Source organism: Amphibalanus amphitrite, unplaced genomic scaffold (assembly GCF_019059575.1).
Source record: "Amphibalanus amphitrite isolate SeventyFive unplaced genomic scaffold, NRLGWU_Aamphi_draft 000235F_arrow, whole genome shotgun sequence".
Taxonomy (NCBI): domain Eukaryota; kingdom Metazoa; phylum Arthropoda; class Thecostraca; order Balanomorpha; family Balanidae; genus Amphibalanus; species Amphibalanus amphitrite.
The window spans coordinates 538,984-561,790 of NW_024881730.1; the positions used below are offsets into that span (position 1 = coordinate 538,984).

General features: G+C 51.7%; 1 protein-coding gene across 18 annotated transcripts in view; it reads right to left on the reverse strand.

Moving 5' to 3' along the window:
* The window catches only part of LOC122385917 (ceramide transfer protein-like), a 31,293-nt gene that overhangs the window by 3,883 nt on the left and 4,603 nt on the right, over nucleotides 1-22,807 (reverse strand). For 10 of the 18 annotated variants that reach the window (XM_043374567.1, XM_043374575.1, XM_043374574.1 and 7 more), the window contains 5 exons: nucleotides 22,501-22,580; nucleotides 21,208-21,450; nucleotides 13,397-13,561; nucleotides 12,391-12,616; nucleotides 11,257-11,444 (listed from right to left, as the gene is read on the reverse strand). In XM_043374567.1, the coding sequence (XP_043230502.1) occupies nucleotides 11,257-11,444; nucleotides 12,391-12,616; nucleotides 13,397-13,561; nucleotides 21,208-21,450; nucleotides 22,501-22,580 (902 nt within the window). Of the gene's footprint in view, nucleotides 1-9,594; nucleotides 9,859-10,756; nucleotides 11,445-12,390; nucleotides 12,617-13,396; nucleotides 13,562-21,207; nucleotides 21,451-22,500; nucleotides 22,581-22,807 lie in introns of all 18 variants that reach the window. The other 8 variants (XM_043374560.1, XM_043374561.1, XM_043374566.1 and 5 more) reach the window with 2 other exon arrangements.

The window sequence follows — 22,807 nt, forward strand, 5'->3', positions numbered from 1 at the left end:
CAAATGATAAGAAATATATTTGAAAGTTTGATTTATATATTTGCTTGTCTGATGATGCCCTGGGGAAAAATGAGCGACTTAAAATGCACAGTTATGTATTCTTACAGCACAACACGGGTGGGGAACATATAGGGTGGTAAGATGCACAATTACCATTTGTTAGTCAATTTCAACATATAAAACCCAACACGCAAATCTGCACTTTCTCCGGCACGTGCCATGCGCTCATTTTGCACCCGATCGGGTTCAGATCCATCAAAGCAAAGTCACGTCTGCGAAGTCCCCCGGGCTACTCGCGACTGTCTGGCCCGTAGCCCGCGCTACAGGACACCATTTCGGGACATTGAACACAGACAAAAACTCAACGTAAAAGTAACATAAATTCTTCATCAACTGCTATTTTTCCAGGCCATCGATATTTAACGGGACACAATGAAGGGTCTACCCGGCCTTGGTCTAACCGGCCAGTGCTAACTACTGAACTACGAGAATACTCTGCCGACTTATTGGCCTTTCGTGATTCAATCCTCAAAAGCCTAGATGTTGAGCTGCACCATGATGATAAAGTAGGTGAGCACGAAGCTCAGCACTGACAGCATCGTCTCCTTCTGCGTCACGAAGAAGCCGCCGCCGGAGAACTGAGGCGGTCTCCGGGTCTGCTCGATCAGCATCTGGAAGCTAAAGCGGAGCGCGGCGCCGAGCGTGCGGCTCGGCCGGGTGGCGCCGAGCAGCGAGTCAGTCAGCCGGCCAGCGCTGGCCGCCAGCCGGCTGCCGGTGACAGAGACGGCCACCAGCCGCAGCGCCGTCACCGCCTGGTACAGCACGAACGCCGCCTTCTGCACCGCGCCGCCGCCGCCAGACACGAAAATCCCGATGGTGATGTACAGGCCGACCAGCTGCTCCATGATGATGCTGGCGTGCTGGGTGACGGTCATCGGCGAGCAGAGATCGGAGGCGGCCGCAGCCAGCGCCGCTACACTCCGATGCACCTGCGACAGCTGAGCGACGGCAGAGTCGAGGTCGCCGCGCGGGTCAGTCAGGACGGCAGCGGAGCTGAGGGTGTCCGGTGCCCGGGGCGGCACGGCTGGATAGTGATTAGAGGCAGCGTCCCCCGGGCCGACCTCACTCGTCACAGTAAAGGCGATGTTGTACCGACGAGGGTGATCACTTGCGGCCAGTTGATTCCCCTGCTCACCACTGTGTGAGGTGAAGCCGATTTTGCCCAGCTGCTCTCTGGGATCATTCTGGATCCCAGCACGATTTTCTTTGGTCTGAGTCAGCGAGTCGGACTCCTCACTATGCGTCATGTACCGGCGGGCATACCTGCCGAGCCGCTCCAGCAGCATGGCCACAGCGTCCATGAAGCAGACCTGCACCAGGTCAAACACTGCCCGCACGGTGAAAATCATAATGGCGACGGCCGCCTGCATGCCCACCAGCACCCAGTACCAGCGGCCGCCCTGCAGTGGCGCCGGCACCAGCATCGGCGTCAGGTAGTGCGGGTGGCCGAACTCGCCGCCGGCGAAGAAGCTGGCCGCCCACAGCAGAGCGGTGAGCCCAGTGAGCAGGCCGATGAGCGCGGCGCAGCGGTGGCTGTGCCGGTGCTCGCCGGCCCGGCGGCAGATCGCGGTGACCTCCTCCAGTTCGCTGAGCTGGCCCAGCAGCCGGTGCAGTCGCGCGCCCCGCCGCTGGAGACAGGCCAGCGTGAACAGACCGTGCGCCATGCCCAGTGCGAACATGGCGCTACTGAACACCTCATACGAGCTGGTGGCAATGAATGTAAATCCCACCACCAAGGCGGTCATGATGAAGCTCAGGGAGAGCGGCACCAGCCGGACGGCCCGCCACACGGCTGCCAACCGGGCCGGAGGGACGTGCAGGCCGCTCAGAGCCAGCACCGAGGAGATGAGCAGCGTCCGGCGCAGCAGCCGCGCGTGGTCCCACATGGTGCCGGCAGACAACTAACAAAGCTCAACGTCAGAACTCAGTGCCTCGAGTTGCGACTCTGGCGCCTCCGACAGCTGGTGTGCAGGAGGGTCCAATCTTCTGAAATGAGTCAGGGCTGAAGCGGAGCCTGCCAGAGTCGCTATGGAGGGTGACGATAGTTCTGACTCGCTGACCGTCACGTATGACTGGTATCGCTGTCGGTTCCCTGACCACCGGACAGCGCCTCCACGAGCGTCCTTTGTGCGCCTTTGTCGGCAATTCCGGGTCCGCGCTATATCCGGGCGCCGTCCACGCGGCTCGCCGGCCGAGCACGACCTCATCGATCACGGTGCGGCGCGGATCATGAGTTCCCAGTGCGGACGCTGCGTGTCGAGACGCCGTAATGACTGTTGACAGAGCTGCACCGCGCCATCCGGGAGCAATTCCGAGCGTCTGTACACAGCCGTGACACTAATTGCTCAGCACACTGGCCTTTTCAGTAAATTTTGCCTGCGCACAAATGGTTTATCGGACCTTTGTCCATTTAATTTGTTGATAGACTATATAGCCGAATTATATAGCCGAATAGAGAAAGACAATGACATATACAATTAGGCTGGGAATGAGGAACGTGGTTGTTCAAACAATGGGATCTGATGGCATTTTGTTTGCACGCAATTACAACGCCTGTTACTAGGAGCCTGCGCGCTATAATCTACACGATTCGTATGACGAGGAATAGTACATTACGTGACCTTTATCTGACGATCACTTAAACCAGCTGAAAATAACTTCGGACGGCACAGTAACCATTTTCGAATGCCGCGTAAAAATAGACTATAAAAACGCATGTATGCACACCAAGATGCTGACTGAATAGTGAATACCCGCAGGGTACCTTCACCACGCATTCATCAGTGAGTAGAACGAAACTGAGCGAAACGCGACTTGTTGAACGCCTGTAGTGTGAACACGCCCATTTTAATTAAACGTGTTTATTGTTTAAACAAATTGCTGTTAATTCCACTTTGAAATGACCTGCGACCTGCGATCTATAGGTCAACAAAAAGTTTTCCCACAGTTTTGCTTCCTGGGCTATCAAATTACCTTTAAATCGTAAAAACCGGACGTGAGGTTTCAGACATGCTGAACTGTGTACGTTATAGCTTCTCTTCCCTCAGTCACTCGCGTTAAGTAACAAACGCCAGCCGTGCGCGGCTTAATCGTACGTTTCGGTATTTGTGAACAATTTTGTTTACAAAACCATATCTAAGAGTCAAATAATAATTGCATGAAGGAAAGGCTAACATTCCTGGTCATCAAACGAATAAAATAACATTGGAACGGACAGTCGACAATCACGCGTGACGACAGCATGGCGGCAAACGGACGAAAACAGCATGTACGATTGCAGACGGTATGGCAGACGGAACGGATAGTTCATGCAAAGGAAGGAAACAAACGGACAACCCACGAACAGACTTGGCTGTATGTACACTACAGGTAGGTCAATGTATAAACCGCAGACTTTAACAGGAATTCGCTCACTTATACTGACTGTTATCCATAAAAACGCAGAAACCCCATCATAACGTCATAATAAAGTTGTGCTGCGGATTCCGCAGCACACAGTGCGGATCTAAGACACGATGCAAGCTTTTAGTTAAAAATTAAGTTCAAGCTGCAATCAATATGCATAGCTGGACAAGGTTGCTGTAATGGAGCGGTTCCGATGTCATTCCAGCTGGGGCATTCCACGTCAAATCAAACACCGAAATCCGTCATCCCCTTCGATTTTTCTGAAAATTTGTAGGCAGACTGGGCATGGTTCAAAACTGAGTTACGTATAATATTTTCGAAATTTGATAACGTATCGCTGAGATATAGGTCATCGAATATAGCGAAAAATGCCACACATCAATTTTTTAAATGGCTATAACACTGGTTCCTTTTCTGGTATCAAAATGATATTAACAGGGTCTTATAGGCAATTGATAAGGCTTTGATTTTTAATTATAAAATTAAATTGAAGTGACCTTGAAATGCATTTGACCTTGAATTAAAACAGAAAAATTTAAATAGCAAAAAACACGTCACCTTCGATTTGGATAATTTTTACATATTATGTCCGTCACAATGTTCCCAACCATCTATGAAAAAATTGGAGTGGGCCATTCATAACTTTCGCGGCAAACGCCGTTTTCATGTATCAACATCACGCAACCGCGCGTGACCTTGAAAGACAGAGTCAATACATGCTTGCTTGTGTACACTTTCTGAAATGAATGATTGCTGATTACGGAGCGAGCGAAGCGAGCGGAGTCTTTCCTTAGATTAACGGAAATTTCTGAGTATGAGCGGCCGGCCGGCCGGCCGGCCGGCCGGCCGGCCGGCCGTGCGGACGCTTTTGCGAGGCTTATATCTCAGCAACCACTTGACCGATTTACACGCGGTAATTTTTGTAGGGTAGCTTCATTCCTTCTACCAAGTATTGGACTATTCCCGATGCGTGTGGGTGACCCCTTATGCACGTGCCACGTGCAAAACGAAGAGGTGTCAGTTTTGTAATTGTTGCAATATCTCGGTAACTACTTGGCCGATTGCGCTGAAAGTTGGCATGTAGGTAGGCACCTACTAGGCACTGCATATCCATGTGCCAGAGTTGGGGTGCTGCTGCACGTGCGCACGTGCAGGGGTCATTTCCAGATCTCGAGAACGGCTGGACCGATGGCGCTCAAATTTGGTACACGGTTAGGGACCAGTTAGTAGGGTGCCGTGCACAAGTCAGTTGGGACCCATTTTGCACGTGCGCACGTGCAGGGTGCCGCTCCCAGATCTCGAGAACGGCTGGGCCGATTGTGCTCAAATTTGGCACATCGCTAGAGACCGGTCAGTAGGGTGCCGTGCACAAGTCAGTTGGAGGTACCCCTCGAAATTTCGCACGTGCAAGACTCACCCCCTCGCTCGCTCCGTTAGTCGCCCCAAAAGGCGCTATACTGGTTAGTGATATCCCAAATTCTGCGAGAATGGAAATGCATAGTCATCGTAGTCAAGCATTCACGTTCCATAGTAAAAGTGTCTCAGGCAAACGGTATTTTGCGGTGAATTTTGAGCCGTGTGGAAATGCATCATGAAGTAAATTCAACGAAAACATTATCACGCAACGGTATCTTCACGTCTTTTGATCTTCACTATCCGGAAGAACATACATTTTTTAGTATGTATGGGGAATTTCTAGTTAATCCAATAATACATATGGCAGTTAGAGGCCTGCTAAGAGTAACATGTCGCCGGCTGAGGCGGGCTCGGCCGATGCGGGAAACGCAGCAATCACAATTTTGTGTTTACACGTTCATATTTCAATTGTTTACCAACCGATTTTCAAAATTCTTTCACCATAGGATTGCCTGTACATTTCTTAGTCTTCTCACAAAATTTGACGCGAATCGAACGTAATCAGCGGTAGGGAGCGCGATGTAAAGACGGAACCGTTCCGTTCCGTCCCGGCACAGTCTACAATTCAGGCGGCGCGTAGCGGTCGGCGCCGGCTGCCGAGTCGCCGCGTCGCTGCGGCGACAGGATGTTCACTTTACACCGCTATTACTAGAACAGTTGTGAACCGATTTTCTTATTGCTTGCACGATGAGATGTCCAATTCAATTCTTGACAGGTAGCCATAATTAATTTCGCATTAATCTTATGAGATATTGGCGAAAAACAGGAGGGGTGGGCGAAATTCGCTCTTCCCCCTCCACTGCGCGTGCTAACATAGGGGAAGTTGGGGGAACGCCGAAGACTTTTTTCTGACGCCCGTAGCACGCAAGGTAGACAACATAAGCTATTCTTGTTGGCGTCATTCGAGAGGCCAGTCTTTTGCCTTTCAAACATACCAGGCGCATTTGATGAATTCGCATACCGTTAAGCGCACAAACTAAAAATATCAAAGAAGTGACTTTTTCGGCGTTGCCCCGGACTGCGGGGAAAGCCGAAAATGGGAGAAATGATCTACGGGGAATGCCGACATTGATGTTTTGCCATTTTATCTCAAACTTTATCCAGAATTGATCAAAGCTGACACGCGTTTTAATAGCTTGAGGACGCGGTGCACACTGGAAGTTATAATTGTGTGATATAGTAAGAACATGCCAGGTAAATCATTCCTTATAGGTAACAGGCCGTTGTGTCGGTTGAAAGTATAATTTGCGTGACTAAAAATACGCGTTGCTATTCTACAGCAGTAAAGTCCACGTAGCGTGCTTTTAACACGTGCGTAATCGCACGTTTTCGGCATTACCCCAGCCTGCCATACTTTCATTTGCAGGCCCATAACCTTTCAACGTGCTGTATAAATTTCAAATAGGCAGCACACTTATGCAAAGACATGCTAAAGATTACTTGACCGAATTGGCCAGACAAACGGTAGCATAATGAGTAAGAAATGCAGCTTCAAAGGCGCATGTAGTACAAGGGAAACGTACCTTGAAAACGCTCTTGGCGCCCTCACAGTCGAAGTATTCCGAATGACGACTCGTAACAAACATGCGATAATTGTAGTCACTTAAGCTTCAGAGCATCACTGACAGGTGGCATCCATGTCTTACGGTTTTCGAAATATCTCGAATTTCGGCTTTGCCCCAACTCCGGCATTGCCCCAACTTCCCCTACGTTTGCATATGTGCAATTTTCTTCAAAACTTATGAATGGCCCACTCTAATTTTTTCACAGGTTGTTAAGAATATGGTAGGCAATAAAATATATGAAAATGAGCCAAATCGAAGGTGACGTATTTTTTGCTATTTCAATATTTGTGCTTAAGAACAGAGTTAAGCAATTTTCAAAGTCATATATTTAAGTAGGTGCAATTCTAAACAAATGCTTAAGAAATTACCTAAACAGTAAGGTTTATTTCATTCAAATCAAACAAGTACAACCAAAGTTATGGTCGTTCAAAAATATAAAGATGCAACATTTTGTAAAAATTTGATGCCCTATATTTAGAAGACCTGTGGTCAGATTGTGCAAAAAACATCAATGTAATGTCCGGGGCCACACAGGAACTCGCTCACAAATTTATACTGAAATCGCTGATGGTAAGGTGCAAAACAGCCGATTTTTGTTCGATTTGACGTGGAATGCCCCAGCTGGGGCATTCCACGATAGATCGTACCACTTTTTTCTAATTTGACACCCTCATCTCTCGGAATTTGACGAAAATTGGTCTCAGGGGTAATCTGGGGCTCTGAATCTACCTGTAACAATTTCAGGCTTATCAGATAAGTATTTTTTGAGTTATGGCGTATAACATTTTTTGGATCTTGCTTTGCAGCGCTAAGTTTGGTGGGCTGTAACTCTAAGACGGATTATTCAAATGCCAAATGTTAGATAACATTGAACTTGCAATGAAACAGAGATTAATATGTATTTTTGAAATTTCGAAAAATACGCTATTTTTGATATATGACATATCGAGTTTTCTTTCATTTGCATTTTTTGGACTTTGGGACCAAATTTTTTCGAATTTTTATTTCTTTAAAAAAATATTTAGCTCATTGTTAAGAAGTGTGCAAAAAATTAGGAAGGTGTTCTTTCTATAAATGTATTTATTTTACGTCACGATAACGGTTTCGAATAGTGATTTTGGGCGGGGAGCTTACAAATGGCGTGGTAAAGCTGCCTGGTGACATCACGGGTTACTGAAATTTCAATTGAAGTCTTAGTCATCTGAAAAAAATGAAAAGAGGGTTCATCCAACCCTCTTTCCTATAAGCGCGAGAGTGAAAAAGGCTGTTTGGTTCTGACATTGTTTTGGACGCCAATGACCATAGCTGTCCGAGAATAAAAGTTACAGGACGCATACATGGTGTCCTCCAGAGGTCTCACAACTTATATATCTGGGAATTTTTGAAGGTCACATGAGTCACGTGACATCACTGTTATAAGTCAATGGGGAAATATAAAATCTGTTATTTTGGCGCCGATAATGATCTAAAACTATCTCACGTACATGGTATCGTGATTTGATGCACTCCTTGCAAGGTCCAATGCTTCACTTTTGCATTGTTAACCTTGCGTGACGTCATTTATGACGTCACTAGGGTCGTACGAGTTTTTCGTCAATAACTCCTGATCAAATTGAGCTAGAGAGTCGGGAAAGCCACCAATGGACTCCGGAAGACCTTCCGAATCGAATGATATGCCATAGGATACCCTTTGCCCAGCTTCGTGACCTGAGGGGCTCTGACCTGACCTTGACCCGAGGTCAACTACTTAAGTTGACCTCACCCTAACAAAAAGTATACCATTCGACGCACCTGAGCTAGGCGAACTCAATGATGCCAAAATCGCGGCTCTGCGGCCATTTTTTGCGAAGTTATTTACTAAAAACCGAACCCGTAACTTCAGTCACTTGACCTGACCTCAGATGCTACCGGTTAACCTGAGACCTTAAAATTGGGTACCAATCGCTGCGACTTGTAACGGCACACACGTTCGTTTTTTCCGCGAGGCTCTACCTCTATTAGAAGCAAAACGGCGTGCTGGGGTCGTATCAACCCCTCCGAAACCCATTTTGTTTGCGGGAAAATGAGGAACTTATAGAAAGAACACCTTTCTAATTTTTTGCATGTCGATTTGCAATGACATGAAGTTCATTTTGAAAAATAAAAATGTGAAAAATTTTGGTCCCAAAAGTCATTAGAGGCAAATGAAAAAAGATTAAGGTTTTTGTTCAGCAATCAATTTTTTTTAGAATTTTTAAAAAGTAATATCAATTTTTGGTTCATCGCAAGCTTAGTGTTGTTTCCCGTTTGTTGGTTGCATAACCCGTTCCTGCGTTATAGGCCATCAAACTCACCGTTACAAACCGAAGTTAAAAAAATGTAATGCAATATAACTCAAAAAGTTTTGATCTGAGAAGTCTGATATTTTGCCAGGCGTCTTTGGGGCCTATGATTACCCCTAGGACCGATTTTCATTAAAATCTGAGAGATGAGGGTGACGGGCCTGGTACGATCTATCGTGGAATGCCCCAGCTGTCTGGAGCAGACTCGGCCAGTGACCGATGGCATGCACAAGGGCCGGAATCAGACACAGCGTCAACAGACGGCGGCGTCGACAGAGCGAGTGATAGGAACGGCATGAGGAGGGGGCTGGGCACTCTGCTCCGCCCAGCTCGGTCAGTGGCTGGCGAGGGAAGGCAGCCCAGCTGCCGGGGCCGGCGCAGGACCCCGAGACGCAGCCGCACTCACACTCGGGAGGGAACACATTCTGCATACTCGCACACATACATATTTACAATATGCGTACACACAGCTGACACTCACACTGGAGGGAATACATTCTGCACATTCACACACATACATATTTACAAATTACGTACACACCGACACTCAAACGCACATATGAAGTCACAATCGGCACACAACGTTACGGAAGGACGGGGACTGAACGACAACAAAACTCTAAGACATGCACGGTAAGACGCAGACGTGAGAACTGCTCACACGCATGCTCAGTGTTCAGCCATGCGGTCGCGGAGCGGGCAGCGGCAGAGGTCAGTCGGAAGACCGCAGCCATCTCGGCAGGCGCAGCGCACGGACAGACACACAGGCACGCACACGGACAGGCACGTGCGGGCGGCGCGCGGCTGGCGCGGCGGCGGCCATTTACCAGGAAGAGCCATCCCTCCTCGGCGCGTGGATCGTCCGTGCGGGGGTAAGGTGGATGCAGTCGCATTTGCTACCGGAAGACGGGCGCCTTGTGACAGTGGCGGGCGGCGGTGACCGACCAGTGAGCGACCTGTGCTACCTACACACCCAGCGCGCTACGAACAAAACAACGCCGCACAGTGCACAGTGTATCCGGCCAGCAACTAAGAAAAACACATCTCTACATCCGCGCCCGTGATCGAACAAAGACTGTGCCGCTACATAACTAGGGGAGAGTGGGGCAAAGCGGCCACCCGGGGCAAAGCGGCCACCCATCGTTTTAGCCCTTCATGACTGGCGTCAGTTCCAATTTATGGTTTCCAATTATACTTCTCTTCACGGTCGTTCGAATGAGCCAGACCGGGGTTTCAGGCCCATCACCATTGTTCTGTGAAACACGGAAAAGCATTTCTTGCCAGGTTACCAACTATGTTTACAATTTTTAAATGTTATGTTATTCCATAACCGTTTGGAATTTTTATAAGCGTTCTTGTCCACGCATTGCATGGTTATCGTACATGTATTCTACCAATTTTAATGTTTTTTACCCCACTAATAGCTAAGCTGGAATATTTTTGTCTCGGACGGTATGCGCGGGGCAAAGTGGCCGGGGCAAAGTGGCCACCCCCCAATTGGCCATAAGTTGCTTCCATCTGGATAAAAAACATAATTTATATTCAAATGTGTCGTCATGCAATTATCTTGGCCAGTTTTCAGTTGCATGAGTTACCAAATAATGCAATTCAATGTTTATTTTCATGAAAATCCTTTCTTTGTTTACCTACGGGTGGAAGATGATAAAGTAAACATCCATCCTCGCTTAACCTTGTCACCATCAAATACCGTAGTCGTACACAAGACAACTATTTTGTTTCTCATATCGGGACTTGAGAAGACGCCGGTGGCCGCTTTGCCCCTGGGTATGGGGCAAAGTGGCCAATATGCATAGGTTTAAAGTTTTGTCAATATCTTTCATATGTGAACGCCTTTGGAAATAAAACGCAGTTGAAATAAAAGACAACTTAATAGGGATCACATTGGTATAGAAAGAATCTTTCCAAGTTTAAAAATCAAGCGTTGGCATCGTGAGAAGCGTTAGGGTGGCCGCTTTGCCCCACTCTCCCCTACAACATTGACGGTGTAAGCACATGCCCTGGTGACGAAGAATTTCATAAGCGTGCAGCGCCCGCCCCCCGGATCAAAAATTAGTCAAACTAATGTGTGACGGTCTGTTAACGAAATGAGGAAACATCAAACAAAGAACATACCAGCAAAAAGCAGTCACAAGACTGCTATAAAAAATGTGATGGTGATTGCATCAAAATGTTACATGCCACACATATGGTAATATTGACACGCACAACCAGCGCCCAGAGGTTGCCACCCGATGGGTCCTGAGCCAGGGGTCAATTGAGGGTTAAATGAACGAAGCGGCTTGCAAAAAAGACACGCACACCCACGCTGAACCAATACCGATTTGTTGAGCTGTCGCGCGGGTTGATTGCCCTCCAGTTCTGTCGCTGAGATCATTGCCTGTACCGAGTCACTCCGGGCACAGTGCGGCGGGGTCGGGCCGGTCAGAAGGGAGGGGACGGTCAGAGGTCAGAGGGGCGGCGGCTCTCACCTCGCTGGCGTAGTCGGTCGAGTTGTTGACGACCACCCAGTACTCCTGGCCGTCCACCACCTGGCGCTCGATGTGCGACCAGAACAGCGAGTCGCGCTGCGCCGCCGGCCACACACGCTTGTGCACCTGCAGGTTGATGGCCGTCTGCTCGTCCACCGTCTCCAGGATGGTCACCTGCTCCACCGTGGCTGTGGAGACATACACGGCACTAACGTCAGAGAAGGTACACAGGGCAGTCGGGTACACCTGCTCCACGGTGGCTGCGGAGATAGGACAGCGCCGTCAGAGAGGGCACACAGGGCGCGGAACGCATACCCGCTAAACAGTGGCTGTGGAGACAGGGCACTAACGTCAAAGATGGTACTACGCACTGAGCGTTCACCTGCTCCACGATGGCAGTGGAGACGGGACAATAACGTTAGAGCGGGTATATAAAGCACTGATCATGATCTCTGATAATCTTACGTGCTGAGGTCAAACGGATTATTATGGTGAAACTAGTTCAAAAAACTGAAAGCATTTATCTATAAAAGTTTTTACGTATAGCCAGAATGATCGCTCCCCTGAAAAACCAGCCACGAATTTCCCATGAGCTCTGTTTAAGCGCGGCCCGTACAGCGGCCGGCCATTCCCGATCCCCAGACGCCAGAGATTCAGACGCTGAACTGAGCGACACCCAGCCGTGGGATTTTGTGATATGTTTGGTCCAACCGCGAGCGAAGGTCATACAGCTGACTGACCGGTCGGCCGAGTTGGAAAATGTAAACCGACCGCTTATACCGAGATCAGCCAGCAATGCGGCTAAGGTCTGCAACTTATTATGTAACAACGGACTCAAAACTGGGATCACGAGACTGAGCCTCTGCTTGGAAAGGGAGAGGTGACTCATGCTCGATGCAAGTGTCCTTGCAGAAGCAACAACAAAAAGCTTGTGCCATTACTTGTGTACAACATGGAAATATTGCTCAAACATATGCTATGGCGCACCCTATTTCGTGTTGGATGAATCTCACACTCCCCGTTTCAGAGCCCACACAACAGCCACCACACGTCAGCCCAGAGTCTCCCCCGCGCCGGTCTCTTCAGGAGTGTTAGTGAGCGCAGCTAACGGGCCGGTGACCCTGCGGTACTCACTCTCCCACTCGAGCCGGACGTCGGGCGACCAGAAGTGGTGGCAGACCTCGTGCGCCGTGACGCCGGAGACAAAGTGGACCGCCTTCAGCGGGTCCACGGCCAGGCCGTCCACCTCCTCCTCGCGTTTGTACATCTTCATCTCGCCCTCCTCGGCGAAGATAGTCCACACGCCGTCGTCGACACCGGCCAGCGCGTACTTGAACTGCTGCTGGGTGACGCGCTCCACCTGTGACCGTGCGGGAGCGCATGGCCACTCAGTCAAACGGAAAAGTGGGTAACATAGCCACACAGTCATAGATACACAGTCACACGGGATCACCAATGATCCCATCACACGGTCACGGGATCACAGTGACACACATTATCACAGCGTACACCAACGCACGGTCAGTCACACAGTCACACGGCGGGGCACACAATCACAACAAACTAAGTAGTCACACGGGGCACACAGTCATTCGGGATAACAAGAAGTTCACGGTCAAAACGATCAGTGACTCCCAGTCACACGAGCACACAGTAACACAGTACAGTGCGGCACACAGTCAGCACAGTCACACGGGGCACACCACCGCACGGCTGCGTGGTGTCATTCGCTCACACAAGTATCAAATATCTCTGCGTCAGCCCTCCCACGAACGCTGACAGACGCACTGCGGAAGGCGGCACGCGAAACGCAGCCATCGAAACGATCTGGGCACGACCACGCCACACTGAGCGGACAAAGGCAGACCGACACACGGGAAACAGCAAGACGGACGCGAATACAACTTTTGCGAGGCATTTTCCAGCTGATCCCAATGGATTGCGCAAAAATCACGAATATACGAAAGTATTAGTATGTCAGTAGTAGCAAGCAATCAAAATAAGCTATGTTTAAAGGTGAATCAAGCGAATGGAATGCTAAAATAGCTGGGGTGTTATTGTGCCTCGATAACAGATCGTGATGTTCTGTCTGGTGTCCTCCAAAAATTACCCGGTATTGGATTAGCCGTCAGTCACCCACCTCCTTCAGCAAAGAGTGCTGACTGCTCTTGGGCGCCTCCGACGGTTTGACGCTCTGCTTCTTGCGCATCTTGTCGCGGAACTCCTGGTCCTCTGTGATGCGGTCCAGGGCCGACTCGACGGCGTCGAAAAACTCATCTTCGCCAATCGTACTGTGTGGACCCTCCTGTGGGGAGACGTGGGAAATTACCATCAGAACAGGATCCAGTCGCAGTCAAAAGGTCACAGCGGGTTCAGTCACAAAGTCAGAAGCGGGCCTGTCAATCACACGGCCCGTCAGTCACACGACTGGAGCTGATCCAGCATGTCACGCAGTTAGAAAAATCCGTCAGTCACACCCCCAGAGCGGGTCCCGTCGCTCAAAGCGTATCGGTCACACGATCAGAGCCAACACACACCTGGTGTAGGCTGTAGCAGCGGTTTAGTGGCACCCATCGTGCCCAGAACAGTCGGCCTCCGCTCGGTGGCCGGCCTCGACCTCTCCCGGTGAGCAAGAGGTTACGATGTTGTCCCATCTCGCACTCTGGACAGAGTCGGACGCCGGCGCACGCGACACGTCCCCACACGCCATACGAGCGGCACCCGCGGCCATCCAAACACAGCCCATAACATCACGTGCCGTTCGGCGTGGCGCAAGGTCCGTGTCACACGTGGCGCCTGTCATAGGATGACAGCCCGTCAACGAGTCGCGCGGGACGACATCGGCGCGGGCCAATCCATCCCAACGGCGCGGGGTAGGGCAGGGCAGGGTAGAACAGGACAGGACCGGACAGGGTAAGGTGACACTACCCAGGCCCATGGGGTGGGAGGAGGGATAGAGATGAGACCGGGACAGAGATGATACCTGTTCGGGGAAGACTGCAGACAGAGCCGGAACGCGGCACTCCCGAGATTAGGACGGCGGAAGACACGGGCATTAGCCAGACGAGTTCTGGGTGTGATGTAATCTGAATATTAAGGAGTGGTATATTCGTCAAACTTGTCTAGGAATATGTCATCCCAGTCGAGACAAGAGATTCGCTGCTATCAAGCGTGAAATTTATATGGATTGTCGATGTTTGACAAGGCATGCAGAGTCCACACCCACCAGCGACATATCCGCATGGGATCAGGGACAAGATTATTACCTACCACCTGTCAAAACAGGCTTTCAGTATAGTCCCACGCCCCAAGGGATACAGGTGGGCTGTGACTACACGTTCGGTGACCGAATGCCCAGTTCGCTGCCGTTCGTATGTGCCAACGCTTTTTCCAGCTTCCCCAGTTCTGCTGCAAACCGGGGGGGGGGGGGGCAGCTTGCCCCCCCCCCAACTCTGGGGCCGTGCCCCCACAACTTCGAGACGGAATACCGCACTTTTTTGCAAATGATTTCTTTTTTTTGTTGAAAAAGCCAAGGGATCAGAAATAAGTGGCCTGAAACCGGTGAGAAAACCAGATTTGGGGGTACCCTACATAGGTTGATCTCTATTATGGTGTGCCCCTCCCCCCCCCCGTCTGAAAGTAGTTCCCGCGCCCCTGGCTGCAAATGCTTTCAGTAACACCTGCTGCATTTGCTGCACCCATCACCCCGACTTCGCTACTCAGACACAGTCTAATGCGGGACCGGAATCTGATCGCCCGTAACAATTGTACTGCCCGCATGTTCGCCCGCACGGCAGCGGCTATCGCTCCCCAGTCCAGAGTACAATGCAGGCCGGGGCCGTTCAGCGATGGTTCCATGCCAAACATCACGCCAAGTTCCGGATTCCGAACCAGTCCCGACATGCAGGGACCGGTGGAAGCCGAGCACCGAACGGAGCGTAGTTCAAATGCACATATGTACAGTTGGCATACGAGAAATGCATAATGAAATTTCACCACAATCCCTCTGGCTGCGCTACTGGGCATTTTATGGACTCATATGGGCCTGCTCGGGAACGAGATGGGCCCTCCCGGTCTTTTCAATCATTATTTCAGCTCATTTTTACACGGTCTTCGGCGGTCTAAGGATTAGGGGCCCCATTTGATTTTTGATTTGATTAGGGCTCGTACATACAACTGTTTGGGTAGGTACAGACGGAAGCCGGGGGTCAGTGCCCACCAGCTGGCCAAGACTCATGAACCATGTCTGAGTTCTGGACAGACACTCCAGCTGGCCAGACACTCATAATAACACGCTCGGTGATCTGGCTGCAGAAACTGACGGCAGCAGTTACGAAGCGGTGACCACATGCGTTGCGTTTATATTTCACCGGTATCATTGCAGTATCAGCAGATCTCCAACCATATCGAGAGATAACAGATTGTCCAGAGCACTGGAAATTGTAAAAGTTGTGACTAGCTTATCGCCGTATCACGAAAGTAAAGGTTTTGAAAGAGACGTTTCAAAATATAGGGCGACTGTCCCTTCGCTTTAAGGGTCTTCTTCGTCTACGCTTTGTATTAAGTGATGCGAACTAGTAAAAGTAGCGTCGATGGAGGTCAACGCGAACTACAGCTCAGCAGAGGGGTGCATGCTCTACCAGCCAGTCGGCCGCTCCTCCGCAGAGGCCGCTCCATCCTACACCCGTCACTGCGATTGAGCGATGGGCCGCTCCCCTCGGTCAGAGTCCAGTGCGACTGCCGTGTCCAGGCTCTGTGCCGTGCAGCTGGCGCTGCAGAGAGCAGAGAGCCGGGCCGTGACCCCGATGGACCGGGCGTCCTCCGGGCAGCGGGTACCTGCAGGCGGTCACCGATGGCTCCCGCGGGCACGCCGGCCGCCCGCCCGGGCAGCAAGGTCAGCAGCCGGCGCGGCCGGCCGCGTTACGACACCCGGACCGCCGGAGCCGCTCATCTGACACGGCAAGGCCGGCCGATGAGCCGGCGACCGCGCTGACTGGGGCCGGAGGCCGCGCTGACCCGAGCCGGCGCCCCCATACCGCGGCCTCCCGCGCCCAACCCCGGGACCCGGATCGAGTGTCAGCTCAGAGGATACGGGCGAGAAACCCTTCGGCAAAGGAAACAACGGCAGCGCTAATCCGATTAGGGTCGATTGTGGAAATGCGCCAGACCGACTTACATGAGTTGCTCGTTCTTTCAAAGCCTGATGGACGATGAGACAGTCTGACGTGTGTAAGCAGGTTGAAAACCTCATGTCCGTGGGATCACGGTCTAACGCCCTGTTGGCCCCCGGGCGTGGGCCGCCCACTAATGGCCGGATACGTGACGATTGAGAGGCGTCGCCGCCAAGGCCACTCCCGACACGCCAGCCATCGCGTCGCCCCTGAATCATGAGGAATGCATGAGTTTGTCCACCACCGGCCAACGCTAATGGAAAACGAACGCTGTTGACCCCATCAATATAGATCCGCACACGTCAGCCGCTAGCTCCGCTCACTGCCCGCGTGCGCCGACTGACTGACGGGGCGGGCCGGGCCTTTCCCGTGGGACAGACCGTACCTCGTGAGCGGCGTAGAACCGCAGGCTGCCGGCGTCCCAGCAGGACTCGAACGAGTCGCGCCGGTGTCGGCCGGCGCGCTGCGGCGGCTGGCTCTGCAGCGCGGACACGCTGCCTTTCAGCGCGGCCAGCTCGGCGCGCAGCTCCCGCAGCTCGGCAGACAGCTGCGACACGCGCGACTCGAGCGGCGCGCACCGCTCACAGACCGGCCCCAGCGGCGACGAGCACGCGCCGTTAGCAGTCACCGCCTCAACGCCGTCAGCCACCTGCTTCGACTTGGACTTCTTTTTCTTCTTGAACGGCTTGCGGATGAAGCTGGAGAGGCTGTTTTGTTTCTGGAGTCCCATGGTGATCGCGTTCCGCCGGCAGCCGCCGCAGACGCTAGGCGCACACCCCACACCCCGTCGGCTGGCACTGGCCGGTCCGCGCCGAGCAGCGCCGCCGGTCCGCGCCGACAACCCGCGCCCGGTCCGCCCAGTCCCGCTGTCAGAGGCGGTACGGCGACGGCGCCATACGAGCTGGCGTTACTACATCCGGCCGGCGTCCGGGGTCGCTCTGCCGGAGACTGTGCCTGCTGACGGAGCGGGCCGCGGTGCCAGAGCGGGGGCGCTGCTGCTCCGACCGCGCCGGAGATACAGGCGTCCCGTCCAGCGCCGCCGCCGGTCCCACGCACGGCCGCCGGCGCCCGCCGAGGTAACGTAAACAGAGGCCAGTCATGTGACGCACACCAGCCGCCCCCTCCCAGACTCCCTCCCGCGTATACAGGGGACGACGCCCGCCGCCTCCTCGACCGCAGTGAAAACAGGTGCCACAGGCCACAGGCAGTGGGAGCCAGAATGGGGACTGTCCCCCCCCCCCCCTGCAGCATGGGGAGTCGGGACTCGGGAGCATTCAATTTAAAAAAAAAAAAACTTAACGAGAGACATAACAATCTGAATCAACTGATGAGAGTTCCACAATCAACATTTACGCATCCAACTTCCGAGGGAAGGGGCCTAACGTTCAAATGACTATCCTGCAGAATGCAGATAGTGTGGCGGAACTGCTTTGTTCGCTACGAGTGGAGTGACAATGAAACATTGAAGAGTTCTGCAACGCACTATGAGGAGAAATTATCAGCCACAGTTCATTGTTGGCCAAGCTTCCTTATGTTTCTCATTCACGATTCCCAGGCTCTGTAACAGCTTTCCTGGGTCCGTCTATGGTCCTCGTGTTCAGCTATCACAAAATCTTCCGTGAAGCTTTTATGAAAATTATTTTCACTTGCAATAACAGCTAAGGCAGCCGTGACGTTCGTAACTTTACGTAACAAAATCACGTTCAAGCACAGGGAATACCGGCGATTCCATAGATCGCCCATCAAGGCCGGGCCGCCCCGTCTCTGAGCTCGCCTCACGCCTGTCACGGACAGCGGAGGGCACTGCTGTAGCAGCAGCAGCTCGGCCGTCAGCCGGCTAATGACAGGGGCCGCCCGGTCTCTCAGCTCGCCTCACGCCTGGCACAGGGGAGGAAACGGCTGCAGAAGCTGAGCTGCAGCCAGCTACTGACCAGAGCACAGGCGCTCGGTCGGCATCCCCGACCCGAGCAGCGCTGAAGCTCGCAGTGCTCCGTCACCAATATTGGAACCGGTTCGAGTCAATGGACTGTTCGATAGAAAATGTCAACTGCACTACGTCATTCCCTCGGGAATTAAAAACAAACAGTGAGAGCGGGCTGCGTTCAACAACAAACTACGTCACGGACTCACGCAAACCAAAACAATGCGAGGTGCAAACATGACGTGAATAAATAACTCACATCGAATAGAGAATGAGTCATCACCGTCAGAGAATGACGCACGAACAATGAAATTGATGCAGGTTACAACACAGTCGATGAAACTTGCTTTAAATACTACCAACGGGTCTTGCCCCAGCCGGCCAATCAAACTCTCGAAGATGTGCAGAACTTAAAGGGACCCTCCCACCTTAACATTAGATTTGAGTTGAGATAGCCAAAATGGGGTCCCTGGCTCACAATTACCGGTTTCGGCACTCACAACATCGAGAAATGCCTTAAATCGGAAATATTTAATTTCAAAATTGCAGCATTTTGATTCAGAGGGGCTAATGCATAGGAATACCCCTCCGAATGTGTGACGTCAGCGCAGATATCTAACGATTTTAAATGTTTGACTAAAACGTTTTGTAGCACGCGGTGGTATATGCTGCTTTGCGCGCAACAAGTGCCGCACTTTCAAATAAAGTCGCGAGGAACAGCGGAGATCCCAAAAAGTAAACAAAAGTAAAAGTCTAATATCTTGAAAACCGGTGAATATTTTTCGGTGAAATTTGGTAGATATTCGTTTTCGCTCTTTCTGAACCGAGCGACATCGCTTTCATGCAAATTCATAAACTTTTTTGAAGGTGGGAGGGTCCCTTTAAGTTCATTATTTGCTTATACATATATTTTTTTTGGACACGAGCAACGAATTTGAACCAGCCAGGAACTAATTTCTCAAGTAAAAGTACACTGATGGTGCTGACCACTGACGATATCGGTTGAAACTTTTCATACCTACATTATCATACTACCACTGTTTGCACTTGATGATGAAATAATCGTACCAGATTCGCTAGAAAAGCTGCTGGAGCTTCGCCGTAAATATGAGCAAATGTGTTGCTTCAATAAACCACAGCGGATAACAAAGCAAAGCATCTCGTGCCGAGCAAGTTCTCCTGGAATGGAATTCGACGGGCAACCATAGCTACTTGAGATGCTGCCAGCTATGAGCTAAGCTATCCCTGCCGAGCAGAGCTGGGTGAAGCCTGTATCACTGATACCCATCGACAGACCTTGGGCGCCGCAAAAAGGAAGAGAGCCACCCCGACAAGACATGATTAAAGGTGTTCTCAGCCTCGTAAGGATCGTTCAGAGTTCCGACACTCCGGCCGCCGGCTGACCCTGAATTTAGACCTACTCAGGCTCCGTGAGCTCAGATTTGGGCGAATCGTTTCAATTCCGCCCGAGCTGCCCGGGCGGCCACTGTCTGGCAAAGCCTCTGGATAAAATCTCAGCCTTCGAGAACGTGCCCACGACCCGGATATATGTACGAAGCAGTCAGAAGCTGACAGCAGCACGCCACAGGGGTATTCGGCCAGTAAGTGGAGTGGCAGATAGAGCTCGATGCTGATGGCACTGCCCGAGTACTGCGGTCAGAAGACCTGACAGTTTCATGTCCACACCTTTTCTCGGCCCTACATAGAGACTCGAGAGAGTGGAACAGTCGCGGCCAGCACCACACAATCACTGCAGGTTTTTATAGGACCACCAGCCAGCCAACGGTACTGCTAAATCGAACGGCGCAAGCAAACTCGCCACACCACTCGACAATGACGACACAAACAGCTTTTTGCTGCAGCCCCGAGTAACTTGAGGGACTGAAACCGCCACGCCTGGCCAAACCGAGACACGAGCAAATACTAGACATGAAACGTAAAATAGATACGCGTTGCACCCGGAATAAGTTTTATCACGGGTATCTAATCCGGAGAGATTTTGCGGCTCAATTTGAACCAAAGCTGTTCTTCTGTGGACCGTGTCGAGACATTAGGCCCCAGCTAGTTGCTAACTGAGCTACACTTGGGAATTAGGCTCCGGCAACAGCTGACTAAGCGGACTGTGCGCGTAACTTTGGTCAGGCGACCGTGACAGAGACACAGCTGATTGGCGCGCCGAGCGGGAACGCACACTGAGCGCCGAACAAAGCCGTCCTCCGACACAGAGAGGATGACTGGGTCGTCCGGCCGCCTCTCAGCGTGCACCGCAGCGGGCCGGGGTCACCTGCACCCGGCCGATGACTGGCCAAGGCACACCACGCACGTGCAGAGCGCACCCGCACAAGGAACAGGGCCGACTGAGTCAGAGGGAGGGGAGGGGTAGAGAGGGGAGCAGAGGGAGAACGGCGACAGCAGATAGAGCGGAGCGCTGAAGCATCCCGTACAGACAGGATGTGTAACTGGAGGACCAGCCTGCTGACTGGTGAGTCACAAAAGCTGCTGACTACGCACAGTTTCACAATGACCAGTTCGACCTACTACCCCAATATCACGGGCCGGTACCCGGAACACCAGTGTCCTTTATTCACTCTCGTCTTTTGGACACTTACTGTCCCCAGAGGCCAGAGTCCATGAGTGCCCAGCCCAGGCAAGTTCGACCCACTGTCCCAGGTGCACCACAGTCCAATGTCTAGTCCCGGTCCCGGACCAATTCGACTCACCGACCCCATATCCAGTCACCTAGTGTACCGCACGATGCACTGATCCCCAGGGTCCAGTTTCCAGACGTCCCGTGAAGTCCCACCCAGTGGCCCTGTACCTCAGTGTCCAGCACCGTCCAGTCCGCCCCGTCCCACTGACCTGGTAGTCGGGTCCGCCGAACATGATGTGCCGCTGCTTGGAGCCGGCGCTGGCCGGGCTGCTGGGCGGCGGCGTGCCGGCACCGGCGGCCAGCGCGGCCGCCTCCTGCTGGCGCGCCAGCAGCTCCTCCAGCTGGCGGCGCCGCTCGAGCTCGCGCTCCATGCGCCGGCGCCAGGCGTCCTCACGCTGCGCCATCAGCTCGGCGCAGTGCTGCAGTGTGGACAGCACGCCCGACGTGGTCGCCTGTCGACAGACAGCACACAGTGAGAGTCTGTCCAGTATACAGGGAAGCCTGCCAGTGCCGACACAACGGGCGATCTGTCCGGTCCACTAGATAGGGCAGCTAACCGATACATAGCACAGAGTCTGTCCACTATATCGGACATCGGGGTCCTCCCGACTCGGAAAGGCGACTAACTCCGGATAAGGAGAAAATATTAGGAGGGAACGATATCTTCTTTGAGAAACATTGACCTGATGAAATATTCACTATTCAGAGTTCGATTCGATTAACTGGAATAAGTACATTTTCCCCTCTCTGAGGAATTTGAGCGGCGTAAATGCCTACATAAGAACAGCAGCCCACCGGCCACTATTGTAACCATTTTCTTCGTCCAAATACCAACATTCAATGGTGACATGAAGAAAACGATAGAAACGGTAATGTTTGATATTGCCTTTTAGGACAAAGTTCCATGGCGATTCAAACCCTTGAGTAACCTATCACGAGTTTTGCAGAGGCATTTGCGCAACTATGCCCTAACCTTGCCGGTGTTAACCGTATCTAAATACAACAACACCGACATGCTACCGGCTTTTTTACCCTTAGTCACGTAGCGTTCACTTCATGAGATTTGTCAAAATACCGACATGCACATAGCACAATCCCCATCCTTTACATATTGCGCAGGTGGTGGTAAAAATCACCGGTAGTCGGCCGTACTTGAATGCCGGTGACGCGACAGAAACATCTTAACAGCAGCTAATTGATTGATAATGAGTGGAAAGCGGACGCATTTCTACACAGGCGTTATCAATGTATGTAGATTTTGCTATATCGACAATATGTACGTATCCGATGTAGCAATATGGACATCGACAAATTGAATTGCTTGTTACCATGCAATATCGATGAGATTCACTCGAGTCGCAGATCTCCTCAGCAAGCAAAAGGCACGCTAATTTCAAAACCTATGACGACATAGCTACTTCAGAGTACATCGAACGTCCGCTTCGAGTACCGATCGTAGTCTTGTTTCGACTTTCGTCGCTGTTCGAACACGTTCTATTCACCTTAAACGTGATGGCCTCTCCTTTGAAGTCGATCGGATCCAGCCCCTGCGCCTGGAACGCCTCTCGCGATGGAGTCGGTGCTGAAACCGGTCGCAAAACAGCGGCGTTAGCGGCACGCTACTTCCAAAGTTGGGGCGATGAAAGAGCGCTTGGACACATAAACACACATAAATACCATGTTATGCTAAGCTGTCACACCATACGTTATCATGCAGCCAACCCTTTCGTTAGATATGTAATCAAAATGAACATTATAGCTGGGATCTGACTCGATGAAGTCAATGACAACATGTATTGTCGTTTTTAT